Source organism: Notolepis coatsorum (genome assembly GCF_963971535.1).
Source record: "Notolepis coatsorum genome assembly, chromosome: 14".
Classification (NCBI taxonomy): Eukaryota; Metazoa; Chordata; class Actinopteri; order Aulopiformes; family Paralepididae; genus Notolepis; species Notolepis coatsorum.
The window spans coordinates 100,986,291-101,001,130 of record NC_140178.1 but is presented as its reverse complement, the minus strand read 5'-3'; the positions used below and the strand labels follow the sequence as shown (position 1 = coordinate 101,001,130).

Here is a 14,840-nt window from a genome sequence, read left to right as displayed (position 1 = left end):
CGGAAATAGCGACAAGGGGGTTGTTGTTGTGGGCGCTCGTGTGTGTGTGTGCCATTCATACGTATGGGAAACGTATATTTTTCTTTAAAAAAAATCACAATTCTAAGCAATAGATATATCAAACGAATCATATATCAAACTAATGGGCAAATGAGCCCTATTTAATTATAATCGAAGCAGAGTAAATCTATCTCTGAAACTATATTGAGTTCGCTGGCAGAACCCCATTCCCTGAAAGTGCGATAGCTAACGTTAGTTAGCTACGTTAAAACAGTTCCACCATGGCGGATGTGACCGCGCGTAGCTTGCAGTATGAGTACAAAGCGAACACTAACTTGGTGTTGCAAGCTGACCGCTCTCTGATCGACCGCATGCGGCGAGATGAACCCACTGGAGAGGTGCTGTCCCTGGTGGGGAAACTGGAGGGGACCAAGATGGGTGACAAGTCACAGAGGACCAAGCCTCAAATGCTGGAAGAGAGGCGGGCAAAGAGGCGAAAGAGAGATGAGGACAGGCACGACATGAACAAAATGAAGGGCTTTACCCTTCTGTCTGAAGGGATTGATGAGATGGTTGGCATCGTGTACAAGCCTAAAACCAAAGAAACCAGAGAGACGTATGAAGTTCTGCTCAGCTTCATCCAGGCTGCCTTGGGAGATCAGCCACGTGATATTCTCTGTGGAGCAGCTGATGAAGTCTTGGCCGTGTTGAAGAACGAGAAGATGAGAGATAAGGAAAGGCGGCGTGAAGTAGAGCAGCTCCTAGGGCCCACTGATGACACACGCTACCATGTGCTGGTCAACCTGGGCAAGAAGATCTCTGACTATGGTGGTGATAAGGAGCTACAGAACATGGATGACAACATTGATGAAACGTATGGTGTGAATGTCCAGTTTGAATCTGATGAGGAGGAGGGGGATGAGGACCAGTTTGGCGAGGTACGGGACGAACACTCGGATGAAGACAGCGAGGGCGAGGAGGCAGATGTGGGCTCCACACTCACGGCTAACCTCGGCGTCACGGGTGACGTGATGACTGCCAAGAAGAAGGACCTGCACCCGCGCGACATCGACGCCTTTTGGCTCCAGCGTCAACTCAGCCATTTCTACGACGCCGCCATTGTCTCCCAAAAGAAAGCGGACGAGGTCTTGGACATCCTCAAGACGGCTAATGATGACAGAGAATGTGAGAACCAGCTGGTGCTACTGTTGGGGTTCAAAACGTTTGACTTCATCAAAATCCTCCGCCAGCACCGTCGGATGATCCAATATTGTACCATGTTGGCAAGCGCTCAGAGTGAGGCAGAGAAGGAACACATCATAGGGAAGATGGAGTCTGATCTGGAACTGTCCAATATTCTTTACCAGCTGCAGGAGACTGAGAAGGAGGATATTATCAGGGAGGAGCGATCTCGTAGGGAGAGGGTGAGAAAGTCTCGGGTAGACGACTTGGAATCTATGGACATCGGCCACGGAGAGTCCATGGCCCCCCGGCAGCTCCTGGACCTGGAGGACCTGAAGGACCTGACGTTCACCCAGGGAAGCCATTTCATGGCCAACAAGAGGGGCCAGCTCCCAGACGGCTCCTTTCGCAAGCAGCGCAAAGGCTATGAAGAAGTCCACGTGCCTGCCCTCAAACCCAAGCCTTTTGGTGACAATGAGGTGCTTATGGCTATTGAGAAGCTGCCCAAGTATGCCCAGGCTGGGTTTGAAGGCTTCAAAACCCTAAACCGCATCCAAAGTAAGCTGTTCAAAACGGCCATGGAGACGGATGAAAACCTGCTGGTGTGCGCACCTACGGGAGCCGGTAAGACCAATGTGGCCCTGATGGCAATGCTGAGGGAGATTGGAAAACACATAAATCCGGATGGAACCATCAACCTGGATGAATTCAAGATCATCTACATTGCTCCCATGCGCTCTCTGGTACAGGAGATGGTGGGAAACTTCAGTAAGCGCTTGGCAAGTTATGGCATCACAGTCTCTGAGCTGACAGGCGACCACCAGCTCTGTAAGGAGGAGATCAACGCCACCCAGATCATTGTCTGCACCTCATCATTGATGAAATCCACTTGCTGCATGATGACCGTGGCCCCGTGCTGGAGTCCCTGGTGGCGAGGACCATCCGCAACGTGGAGCTCACCCAGGAGGACATGCGTCTGCTGGGCCTCAGTGCCACGCTGCCCAACTATGAGGACGTGGCCACCTGGCTGCGCGTGGACTCTGCCAAGGGTCTCTTCTACTTTGACAACAGCTTCCGCCCTGTGCCCTTGGAGCAGACCTACGTTGGCATCACGGAGAAGAAGGCCATCAAACGTTTCCAGATCATGAATGAAATAGTCTATGAGAAGATCATGGAGCATGCTGGGAAGAACCAGGTCCTGGCGTTTGTCCACTCCAGGAAGGAGACGGGGAAGACTGCTCGGGCCATCAGGGACATGTGTCTGGAGAAGGACACCCTGGGCCTGTTCCTCCGGGAAGGTTCGGCTTCTACGGAGGTGTTGAGGACTGAGGCAGAGCAGTGCAAGAACCTCGAGCTAAAGGACTTGCTGCCGTATGGCTTTGCTATTCACCACGCCGGTATGTCGAGAGTGGACCGTACTCTGACGGAGGATCTGTTCGCTGACCGGCACATCCAGGTCCTGGTGTCCACGGCCACTCTGGCCTGGGGTGTCAACCTGCCGGCGCACACCGTCATCATCAAAGGCACCCAGGTGTACAGTCCTGAGAAAGGCAGGTGGACTGAGCTGGGAGCCCTGGACATTCTACAGATGCTTGGTCGAGCCGGCCGTCCTCAGTACGACACAAAGGGAGAGGGCATCCTGATCACGTCCCACGGAGAGCTGCAGTACTACCTGTCCCTGCTCAACCAGCAGCTCCCCATAGAGAGCCAGATGGTTGGCAAGCTGCCCGACATGCTCAACGCTGAGATAGTACTGGGCAATGTGCAGAACACCAAGGATGCTGTTAACTGGCTTGGCTACACCTACCTGTATGTACGCATGCTCCGAAACCCCACCCTCTACGGCGTCTCCCATGACGACCGCAGCGCTGACCCACTGCTGGAGAGGCGCAGGATGGACCTGGTGCACACGGCAGCCAACGTCCTCGACAAGAACAGCTTGATCAAATACGACAAGAGGACTGGCAGCTTCCAGGTTACAGACTTGGGACGTATTGCCAGTCACTTCTACATCACTCACGACTCCATTCAGACCTACAACCAGCTGCTGAAGCCCACGCTCAGTGAGATTGAGCTCTTCCGTGTTTTCTCACTCTCCTCTGAGTTCAGGAACATCAACGTGAGAGAGGAGGAGAAGCTGGAGCTTCAGAAGCTGCTGGAGAGAGTTCCCATTCCAGTCAAGGAAAGCATCGAGGAACCTAGCGCTAAGATCAATGTGCTGCTGCAGGCGTACATCTCTCAGCTTAAGCTGGAGGGCTTTGCTCTCATGGCTGACATGGTGTATGTTACACAGAGTGCTGGAAGACTGATGCGGGCCATATTCGAGATTGTGCTGAACAGGGGCTGGGCTCAGCTCACCGACAAGACAATGAACCTCTGCAAGATGATCGACAAGAGAATGTGGCAGTCGATGTCTCCTCTGCGCCAGTTCAGGAAGCTTCCAGAGGAAGTGATAAAAAAGATAGAGAAGAAGAACTTCCCCTTTGAGCGCCTTTATGACCTGAACCACAATGAGATAGGTGAGCTGATCCGCATGCCCAAGATGGGGAAGACCATCCACAAATATGTCCACCAGTTCTCCAAACTGGACCTGGCCGTTCACCTGCAGCCCATCACCCGCTCCACGCTGAAGGTGGAACTAACAGTCACCCCTGACTTCCAGTGGGATGATAAGATCCATGGCTCGTCTGAGGCCTTCTGGATCCTGGTAGAAGATGTGGACAGCGAGGTCATCCTCCACCACGAGTACTTCCTGTTGAAACACAAGTACGCCCAGGACGAGCACCTGGTCACCTTCTTTGTCCCTGTGTTCGAGCCCCTGCCGCCGCAGTACTTCATCCGCGTGGTCTCGGACCGCTGGCTCTCATGCGAGACCCAGCTTCCCGTGTCTTTTCGTCACCTGATCCTGCCAGAGAAGTACCCTCCACCCACCGAGCTGCTGGACCTGCAGCCACTGCCCGTCACCGCTCTCAGGCACTCTGACTTCGAGACCCTCTACCAGGACAAGTTCCCCTTCTTCAACCCCATCCAGACACAAGTGTTCAACGCCGTCTACAACAGCGATGACAATGTGTTTGTTGGAGCTCCGACTGGCAGTGGGAAGACCATCTGCGCTGAGTTTGCTATTTTGAGAATGCTGCTACACAACGCAGAGGGCCGCTGTGTTTACATCACGCCCATGGAGGCGCTGGCTGAACAGGTGTTTATTGACTGGCACCAGAAGTTCCAGGATGCTCTGAACAAGAAGGTGGTGCTGCTGACTGGAGAGACCAGCACAGACCTGAAGCTGCTAGGGAAAGGGGACATCATCGTCAGCACCCCGGACAAATGGGACATCCTGTCTCGCCGCTGGAAGCAGAGGAAGAACGTTCAGAATGTCAGCCTCTTCATCGTGGACGAGACGCATCTCATCGGAGGAGAGAACGGGCCTGTGTTGGAGGTGATCTGCTCCAGGATGAGGTACATCTCTTCCCAGATAGAGCGTCCCATCCGCATCGTGGCCCTCAGCTCCTCTCTGTCCAACGCCAAAGACGTGGCCCACTGGCTGGGCTGCAGCACCACGGCCACTTTCAACTTCCACCCCAACGTCCGACCCGTGCCTCTGGAGCTGCACATCCAGGGCTTCAACGTGAGTCACACTCAGACCCGCTGCTGTCCATGGCCAAGCCGGTCTACCATGCCATCATGAAGCACTCGCCCTCCAAGCCGGCCGTGGTGTTTGTCCCGTCCCGCAGGCAGACCCGCCTCACGGCCATCGACATCCTCACCTTCTGTGCTGCCGACGTGGTTCCTCAGAGGTTCCTCCATTGCACTGAGAAGGACCTGGCTCCTTTCCTGGACAAGGTGAAGGATGCGACCCTAAAAGAGACTCTAGCCAATGGAGTGGGGTACCTGCACGAAGGCCTGTCCGTCATGGAACGCAAAATAGTGGAGCAGCTGTTCAACTCAGGTGCAGTTCAGGTGGTGGTGGCCTCACGCTCGCTCTGCTGGGGCACCAACATCTCTGCACACCTGGTTGTTGTCATGGACACTCAGTACTACAACGGCAAGATCCACGCCTACGTGGACTACCCCATCTATGATGTCCTGCAGATGGTGGGCAAGGCCAACAGGCCCATGCTGGACGATGAGGGGCGCTGTGTTATCATGTGCCAGGGCTCCAAGAAGGACTTCTTCAAGAAGTTCCTGTATGAACCACTGCCAGTAGAGTCCCATCTGGACCACTGTCTCCACGACCACTTCAACGCAGAGATTGTCACCAAGATGGTGGAGAACAAGCAGGATGCCGTGGACTACCTGACCTGGACGTTCCTCTACCGCCGCATGACCCAGAACCCCAACTACTACAACCTGCAGGGCATGTCTCATCGTCACCTGTCAGACCACTTGTCTGAGCTGGTGGAGAACACGCTGCATGACCTGGAGCAGTCCAAGTGCATCAGCATTGAGGATGAGATGGACGTGGCACCACTCAACTTGGGCATGATCGCAGCCTACTACTACATCAACTACACCACCATTGAGTTGTTCAGCATGTCCCTGAACGCCAAGACAAAGATCCGTGGGCTGATTGAGATCATTTCGAACGCTGCAGAGTACAAGAACATCCCCATCAGACACCACGAGGACGCCCTGCTGCGACAGTTGGCCCAGAAGGTTCCCCACAAACTGAACAACCCCAAGTTCAACGATCCCCATGTGAAGACTAACCTGCTGCTACAGGCCCATCTGTCCAGGATGCAGCTGAGCGCAGAGCTGCAGTCTGACACGGAAGAGATCCTGAGCAAGGCAGTGCGTCTGATCCAGGCGTGTGTAGATGTGCTCTCCAGTAACGGCTGGCTGAGCCCTGCGCTGGCTGCCATGGAGCTGGCCCAGATGGTCACCCAGGCCATGTGGTCTAAGGACTCTTACCTCAAACAACTGCCCTTCTTCACCTCTGAGCACATCAAGCGATGCACAGACAAGGGTGTGGAGAGTATCTTTGATATCATGGAAATGGAGGATGATGATTGTAGTGGGCTGCTGCAGCTCTCGGGCATCCAGATGGCTGACGTTGCTCGCTTCTGTAACCGCTACCCCAATATTGAACTGTCATACGAGGTGGCCGAGAAGGAGGTCATCAAGAGTGGCGGTCCAGTTCTGGTTCTGGTTCAACTAGAGAGAGAGGAGGAGGTTACTGGACCCGTTATTGCACCCCTCTTCCCCCAGAAACGTGAGGAGGGCTGGTGGGTGGTGATCGGAGACCCCAAGTCGAACAGCCTCATTTCTATCAAGAGACTGACGTTGCAGCAGAAAGCGAAGGTCAAGCTGGACTTCGTGGCACCAGTGATGGGTGTTCACAACTACACACTGTACTTCATGAGTGATGCCTACATGGGCTGCGACCAGGAGTACAAGTTCAGCGTGGACGTGAAGGAGGCCGACAGCGACGGAGACAGTGACTCAGACTAGTGGGCTCACGTGACGACCACCATCACCAGGTGTCCTGTTCTCATCTGAAATGGGATCAACAGGAGTTCCTATTGTAGATAACAAACCAGAAACACTTGTCTTTGTCTTTAAGTATGCCGGTGTCATGTATGCTCTTAAGTGTAACCTTTTTATATATATGGGTAGTTGTTTTTCAGTTTAGATCACGTCATGGCCAGCATAACATGTCTCATGTCAACCACACATGGTAATTGTGCTTTACCATTAGTCAACAGCTGCCATTAAAGCCCCAATCAGGACTTTTAAGTTAGATACAGATTGATGGGTATGATTGTCATCTGTGCACCTTTCAGAAAAGAAGGTGGCACTACAGGGGAGTGTTGGTTCTGGATTGGACTTCATATGTGTAATGTGATATTAATGTGATATTAATGTGGTATTGAACTGGTCTAACATTACAGTCAAGGACAGGTCAGCTGCAGTGGTGCTTCCCAGTGGATTACTTCTTTTCCTTTCCTTTTCTAAGATGTGGATCAACCCAGGACTTATCACCTTTTGGACACTCAAAGGTTTGAGTGTTGTTGGACACTACTAACTCTACCATGCAGGCTGCATGGTCTGGTAGGCCTGAACATTATACATGGTAACACACATGGTAACATTATACACGGTACATTATATATGGTAACATTGTACATGGTAAACATACATGGTAACACACATGGTAACATTATACACGGTACATTATACATGGTAACATTATACACGGTACATTATACATGGTAACATTGTACATGGTAAACATACATGGTAACACACATGGTAACATTATACACGTACATTATATATGGTAACATTGTACATGGTAAACATACATGGTAACACACATGGTAACATTATACACGGTACATTATACATGGTAACATTATACACGGTACATTATACATGGTAACATTGTACATGGTAAACATACATGGTAACACACATGGTAACATTATACACGTACATTATATATGGTAACATTGTACATGGTAAACATACATGGTAACACACATGGTAACATTATACACGGTACATTATACATGGTAACATTATACACGTTACATTATACATGGTAACATTGTACATGGTAAACATACATGGTAACATACATGGTAACATTATACACGGTACATTATACATGGTAACATTTATGTTGGGGCTAATGGACTGTAAAGCTGACAGGACCGTTCTTATTGGTTTGAGATGATTTTTGTTGTACCATACGTTGCTATGGGGTGCCCCATTTATTTTGATCCTCTTTTTGGTTAATACAACACTTTGAATTTAACACTGTTCCAGTACTCTCATTCTTTATAGCTGAACAGGTTTGTTTATTCAATTTTTTTTCAATAAAAAGAGAATGTAACCCAGGGTTCAGATTCATAACTATCATAGCTATTATAGGGACACAAATATCGATTATAGCTGAATCCCTGATAAACTGATATAGATTTACCGATGATAACCTCAGAGACGTCTGAACGAACCCCAATGTGTTGATCCACTCAACCTAGGCCTTGATATCGACCTAACCCTCCCGAAAGGAGAGGTTACTGACATAACTTAAAAGGGATACTTCAAAGCATTACTTGTACTTTACGTCTGTATGTATTATTACTGTTTTTCTAGCGCTTTTAATTAAAACACCGGTTATTGTTATAACTCTGCCTCTGGTCTACTATTCTTTTAATTGTGCATATTACTCCTCGTCTCATTCGAACCTAGAACTGTGCCCGTGGCAAACAGCTGTTACTGTTAGTGACACAAGTGCTACATACAGAACCCTCGTGAAGTTATGTACAGTACCCGTGTGAAGTTATGTACAGTACCCTCGTGAAGTTATGTACAGTACCCTCGTGAAGTTATGTACATTACCCTCATGAAGTTATGTACATGACCCTCGTGAAGTTATGTACATGACCCTCGTGAAGTTATGTACATGACCCTCGTGAAGATATGTACATGACCCTCATGAAGTTATGTACAGTACCCTCGTGAAGTTATGTACAGTACCCTCGTGAAGTTATGTACATGACCCTCATGAAGTTATGTACAGTACCCTCGTGAAGTTATGTACAGTACCCTCGTGAAGTTATGTACATGACCCTCATGAAGTTATGTACAGTACCCTCGTGAAGTTATGTACAGTACCCTCATGAAGTTATGTACAGTACCCTCGTGAAGTTATGTACATGACCCTCGTGAAGTTATGTACATGACCCTCATGAAGTTATGTACAGTACCCTCGTGAAGTTATGTACAGTACCCTTGTGAAGTTATGTACAGTACCCTCGTGAAGTTATGTACATTACCCCTCATGAAGTTATGTACATGACCCTCGTGAAGTTATGTACAGTACCCTCATGAAGTTATGTACATGACCCTCGTGAAGTTATGTACAGTACCCTCGTGAAGTTATGTACATGACCATCGTGAAGTTATGTACATGACCCTCGTGAAGTTATGTACATTACCCTCATGAAGTTATGTACATGACCCTCGTGAAGTTATGTACATGACCCTCGTGAAGTTATGTACAGTACCCTCATGAAGTTATGTACATGACCCTCGTGAAGTTATGTACAGTACCCTCATGAAGTTATGTACATGACCCCTCATGAAGTTATGTACAGTACCCTCGTGAAGTTATGTACAGTACCCTCATGAAGTTATGTACATGACCCCTCGTGAAGTTATGTACATTACCCCTCATGAAGTTATGTACATGACCCTCGTGAAGTTATGTACAGTACCCTCATGAAGTTATGTACATGACCCTCGTGAAGTTATGTACATGACCCTCGTGAAGTTATGTACATGACCCTCATGAAGTTATGTACAGTACCCTCGTGATGTTATGTACATGACCATCGTGAAGTTATGTACATGACCCTCGTGAAGTTATGTACATTACCCTCATGAAGTTATGTACATGACCCTCGTGAAGTTATGTACATGACCCTCGTGAAGTTATGTACAGTACCCTCATGAAGTTATGTACATGACCCTCGTGAAGTTATGTACAGTACCCTCATGAAGTTATGTACATGACCCCTCATGAAGTTATGTACAGTACCCTCGTGAAGTTATGTACAGTACCCTCATGAAGTTATGTACATGACCCCTCGTGAAGTTATGTACAGTACCCTCGTGAAGTTATGTACAGTACCCTCGTGAAGTTATGACAACCTTGGTAAATATGCTGTGAAATAAATGTAACCATTGTTTATCGGCTTGATCTTACACAAAAAATATCAGATATACCTTTAACTGAGTAAACATGTTTCAAATTAAACAAAAAAATGTGCATGTCACGATTATTAGCAACCCTAGAAATTCTTTTAATCCCAACAAATCTGATCAATGTATATTCTGACCAAGATTGAACTTTTTAAAGGTATAATTAGTAGAATCCCCCCCCCCCCCCCCCCCCCAAAAAAACGATGTAATACAACTCATGCAAACATAATCCCTCTCAATCATCATTTAACCCATTGAAACCGGGAAACACATTTGTGTGTATATACACAGGCTATATAATCCATTATTAGCGGGCGTTTTATGTCTAAAGGGGTTCAAACTAATATTTAGATATAAATACAAACATAATCCCTCTCAATCATCACTTGAGACAACGAATAGACTCAAAAGAAATATCATCACTTAAGACAACATATAGACTCATACAAACATAATCCCTCTCAATCGTCACTTAACCCTTTCTCTACCACAATACCAAATGGTTAACCCTTTCACTGCGACAATACAGAAGGTTACCCCTTTCACTACCACACTACAACCGTCTGTAGTGTGGTAGTGAAAGGGTTAAGACAACGCAAACATAATCTCATGCAAACATAATCCCTCTCAATAATTTCAATCATCTTCTCCCTCTGCCTGGATTTTCTGTCTTTCTTTCTATTTTGCTGCACGGGACTTTTCAGCCTTTGTGCAACGAAGTATATTTATTTACATATTGTATTGTACAATGTGTACATATTACAAATACGTACATATATTACATATTCAACGTTTCATAAAGAACGTTAACTTTCTCTTTTTCCAGTTGAAGTTGAGTTGAACCTAAAATGTGTTTCTGACAACATTTTAGTGGTAAGTATGATATCGCTGGATCTTGAGTCATATTTGATCCGTAATGCCTGGACAGTTTGGTCTGATCTACGTTCCGTGGTAAAGCGGTTGTAAACATTGTTTAGTGATAAACTACTTAGTATGTCTTTAAAGTTCATCTGAGTCTTTGGGAACTCTTAAAGGGATATTTCACCCAGGCTCCTCATTCACTTCCATTCATTTTGAGGCCCAAGTCTAAATACCATACTTTTTTTTTTTTTTTTTTTGTATTTTTCCCCCTCCATTTTCCTCCGATTTTCTCCCATCCCAATGTTAGTCGTATGCCAATTCCCAGTCCCTTCCTGGTCGCTGCGCACTTACCCCCCACAGTCAGATCATCTGGGAGAGTGGAGGCTACCACGTGCTTCCTCCGACACACGTCCAGCCAATCACCGCTTCTTTTCACCTGGCAGCGCGGATTCTCATCGAGAGGGCGTAGCGTGTGGGAGGACCACACTATCCCCCTCGAGTCCTATCCGCGCTTAGCAGGCGCCCCGACCGAACTGTAGGAGTCGCTGTTTACAACGACCCGGACCCACCCCGCCAGCTTCTCCCACCCTCTAATACAGCCAATTGTATTAGTGCAGACGGCCAGCCAAGCTGGTGACAACCCCGGAGCTGTGAGCTGGATTCGAACAGGCGAATCCAGCTCACAGCTCCGGGGCTGGTGACGAACGCAATCTCCGCTCGGCCACCTAACCGCCTCTAAATACCATACTTCTGAAATATAAACAAGCTACCACATACAACAATAGTATCCTGTGTAATATAATTACTTGTCTAGTTTGATCAGCTGTCAACCTTTTACAGAATGTTTAAAGGGGCTATGCATTATAAATGTCATTTTTCAGTCTCTAGCATTGTATTATAGTAATAGGAGTTCGTATCAATGTGTTTTAGGGTCTAAATACCATATTGGCGGATTGCTCCGATTCAGCCCAGCCCCTCTCGACCTCTAGTAAATCGGGTCATTTTGATTTGAAGTCCTGAGTCACGTCATTAGGCGCACAGTGATGCGATTGGCTCTGTGGTTGGAGCTAATGCCCGCCCCCATTCTACCTAGAAAAGACAGCGAGTGAAGCTGCGGGGCCGTGCGCTTTGGAGGGAGAGAAAGGAAGAGAGAGCCGAGAGGGAGAGAAAGGAGAGAAAGGAAGAGAGAGGGAGGGAGGGAGAGAGAGGGGGCACTTGGGGGGGGGGTACCTGCCGGCCGCGCGCCACACGGGAGATTGAAAGAAAGAAAAGAAAAAAGTTGCCCCGTCTCATCAGCGAGAGCCGAGTGGGAGAGAAAGGAGAGAAAGGAAGAGAGAAGGAGGGAGGGAGAGAGAGGGGGCACTTGGGGGGGGGGGGGGGGGGGGGGTACCTGCCGGCCGCGCGCCACATGGGAGATTGAAAGAAAGAAAAAAAGAGAGAGAGAGAGAGCGAGAGAGAGAGAGCGAGAGAGAGAGAGCGAGAGAGAGAGAGTGGAAGCCGAGAGAAGAGGAAGGGAGGGGGGTAGAACACAGTAGAACATTTCTCTCTCTCTCTCTCTCTCTCTCTCTCTCTCTCTCTCTCTCTCTCTCTCTCTCTCTCTCTCTCTCTCTCTCTCATGGTATAAATGATTATTTGTGTAAATAAGGTTATACGCCGACCATTAAGAAAATACATGTTAGTTTAGGAATAAGGGGCAGGTAACTATATAACTATAAGATTTATTCTTCTTCCTGCTCCTTTTGTCCATGGAATGACTATTTATGATTTTTTAATGAAGAAACTATGATTGTATTATTCCATGTGGCAAATAAAAACTCTGAACTGAACTGAACTCTCTCTCTCTTCCCCCCCTCCCTCCCTCCCTCTACCAGTGCAGACTGTGGTCTGACTGTCACTCAAAGTGCTTATGGGCGGAGCCAGGCCATAACAGCCTGATTTCTTGAGGCTGAAAAATGATGGTTTCGAGTACTTGATTAGAAATATAAAACAATGAATTTTTTTGAAAAAAAACTTACAAATGTCTTCAATAGACTAACAGGAATTGTGTAAAGTTGCCCAAATAGTGCTAGGAATAGCAGTGCATAGCCCCTTTAAAATCTTTCTTCCAGCTGGGCAGCAGGTAACCATAGGTAGTCACTCCCCAAACATCCCATGCAAAGCAAGGATACACAGACACATCACATGCCAAAACAAACACGTACCTCTGACTCAGAATTGTCTTGTTTTATTGAAATCTGCACAGCAGTAGTTTGTTTAATAATTTACATTGCCCTTGTTAAGTTATGACAGCATTGGTAAATATGGTCAAAAAAGGCTGAACAAATTTAACCATTGTTTATCGGCTTGATCTTACACTAAAAATATCAGATACACCTTTAACTGAGTAAACATGTTTTAAATTAAACAAAAAGATAAAAATATATATAAATTTTTTCAAAAATGTGTAGGTCACATTATTAGCAACGTTAGACATTTTTGTAATCCTAACAAATCTGATCGATGTATAAAGGTATAATTTGTAGAATTACCCCCCCCCCCCCCAAAAAATAACTATTAATACAACTCATAATCCCTCTCAATCATCATTTAAGACAATGTATAGACTCATATAAACATAATGCCTCTCAATCATCACTTAAAACAACGTATAGACTGATACAAACATAATCCCTCTCAATCATCACTTAAGACAATGTATAGACTCATACAAACATATAAACAAACATTTCTCGAGGGTACTGTATATTAAAATAATTGCTCAAAACTAGATTTTCTTCAACGGTTATATTGCGACAATTATCGATGTTGTTTTATTGCCTAGCCCTATTGAACGTGAAGACAACATTGTCATTTTGTTCCGTGCTGTTCTAGTCTGTTATGGCATCTCAATCTTCCTCATGGTGGGCACCAGTGTCCTGGAGTCCATGCTGCTCAGTTTCCTCATCAGCCTTGATGGATGCATTGAGAAGGACTCTCAGAGGTCTCTCAAAGCCTGCAAGGACACTCAGAGGTCTCTCAAAGCCTCAGTGGACACAAGGGCACAAGCCGGCTGCCAAGGTGAGATTTCTGAATTCTAAAAAGGAGCTTGTATCGTGTTGTGATATCATGACTTATATTGTACTGAACTTGGGAAATCTGCTTTTAGCTTCTGTGCTCCTGACACATCGAACATCATACAATAAAACTTGATACTTGTATCCTTTGGTCAGTTTAAATCCTTGATCACCAACCATTCCACCATAATCTGTAATTGTTTTAATTGATTGTACACATTTCTATTTCTATTACACATTTCTATTCTCATCCTTCTCGACCTCTGCGGCGTTTGATACAATATCTCACTGCCTTTCCGACAACCTTGGCATCACTGGTACAGCTCTGTCTTGGTTTCACTCATATCTCACAAATAGGTCTCAGTTTGTCAGCGTCAGTGGCTCATCCTCCCCCCCGGCCCCAGTCAACCTCCCCCCACCCCCCCTAGGCTCCGTGCTGGGTCCCCTACTTTTCACCATTTACATAACCCCCCTCGGTCAGTTCATACGTCACTACGGACTCAACTTCCACTGCTACGCTGATGATACTCAGCTCTATCTCAGCACCTCACCATCCTCCCAGCTCCCCCCACAGTCTTTACTGCCTCCACGCCATAAAAACCTGCATGTCAACCAAACTACTTAAACTCAACAGCAAAAAGACAGAGCTCATGGTTGTGGCCCCCAAGGCACTGCTCTCGAAGGTTGGAGATCTCCTCCTCCATGTTGGCGGCTGTTCCAACTCCCCGTCTCTCGAAGTCCGTAACCTGGGCGTCACCCTCGACTCCACATTTTCATTTTTACTCCCACATCAAATCCGTTACCAAGTCTGCCTTCTACCACCTCAAAAACATCTCCTGTCTCCGACCCTCACTCTCAGATTCTATGGCTGAGACCCTGATCCACTCCTTTATCATTTCCCGGTTGGACTACTGCAACGGAGTCCTGTTCGGGGTACCCAGCAAAGCCCTGGACAGGCTGCTCCAGTATGTACAGAACTCAGCTGCCAGGGTTCTCACTCACACCAAGCCCTGGCAGCACATCACCCCCACC

At 47.3% G+C, this 14,840-nt stretch overlaps 1 protein-coding gene across 1 annotated transcript; it reads left to right on the top strand.

Annotated features, from left to right (window-relative positions):
* Nucleotides 1-281: 281 nt before the first annotated feature.
* On the top strand, nt 282-6,950 carry LOC311241089 (U5 small nuclear ribonucleoprotein 200 kDa helicase-like; the record flags this gene model as incomplete). The annotated part of the gene is given in 3 exon segments (XM_084329783.1): nt 282-2,049; nt 2,052-4,829; nt 4,832-6,950. Coding segments are annotated over 3 exon segments (6,348 nt in total). The 3' UTR covers nt 6,634-6,950.
* Nucleotides 6,951-14,840: the final 7,890 nt, after the last annotated feature.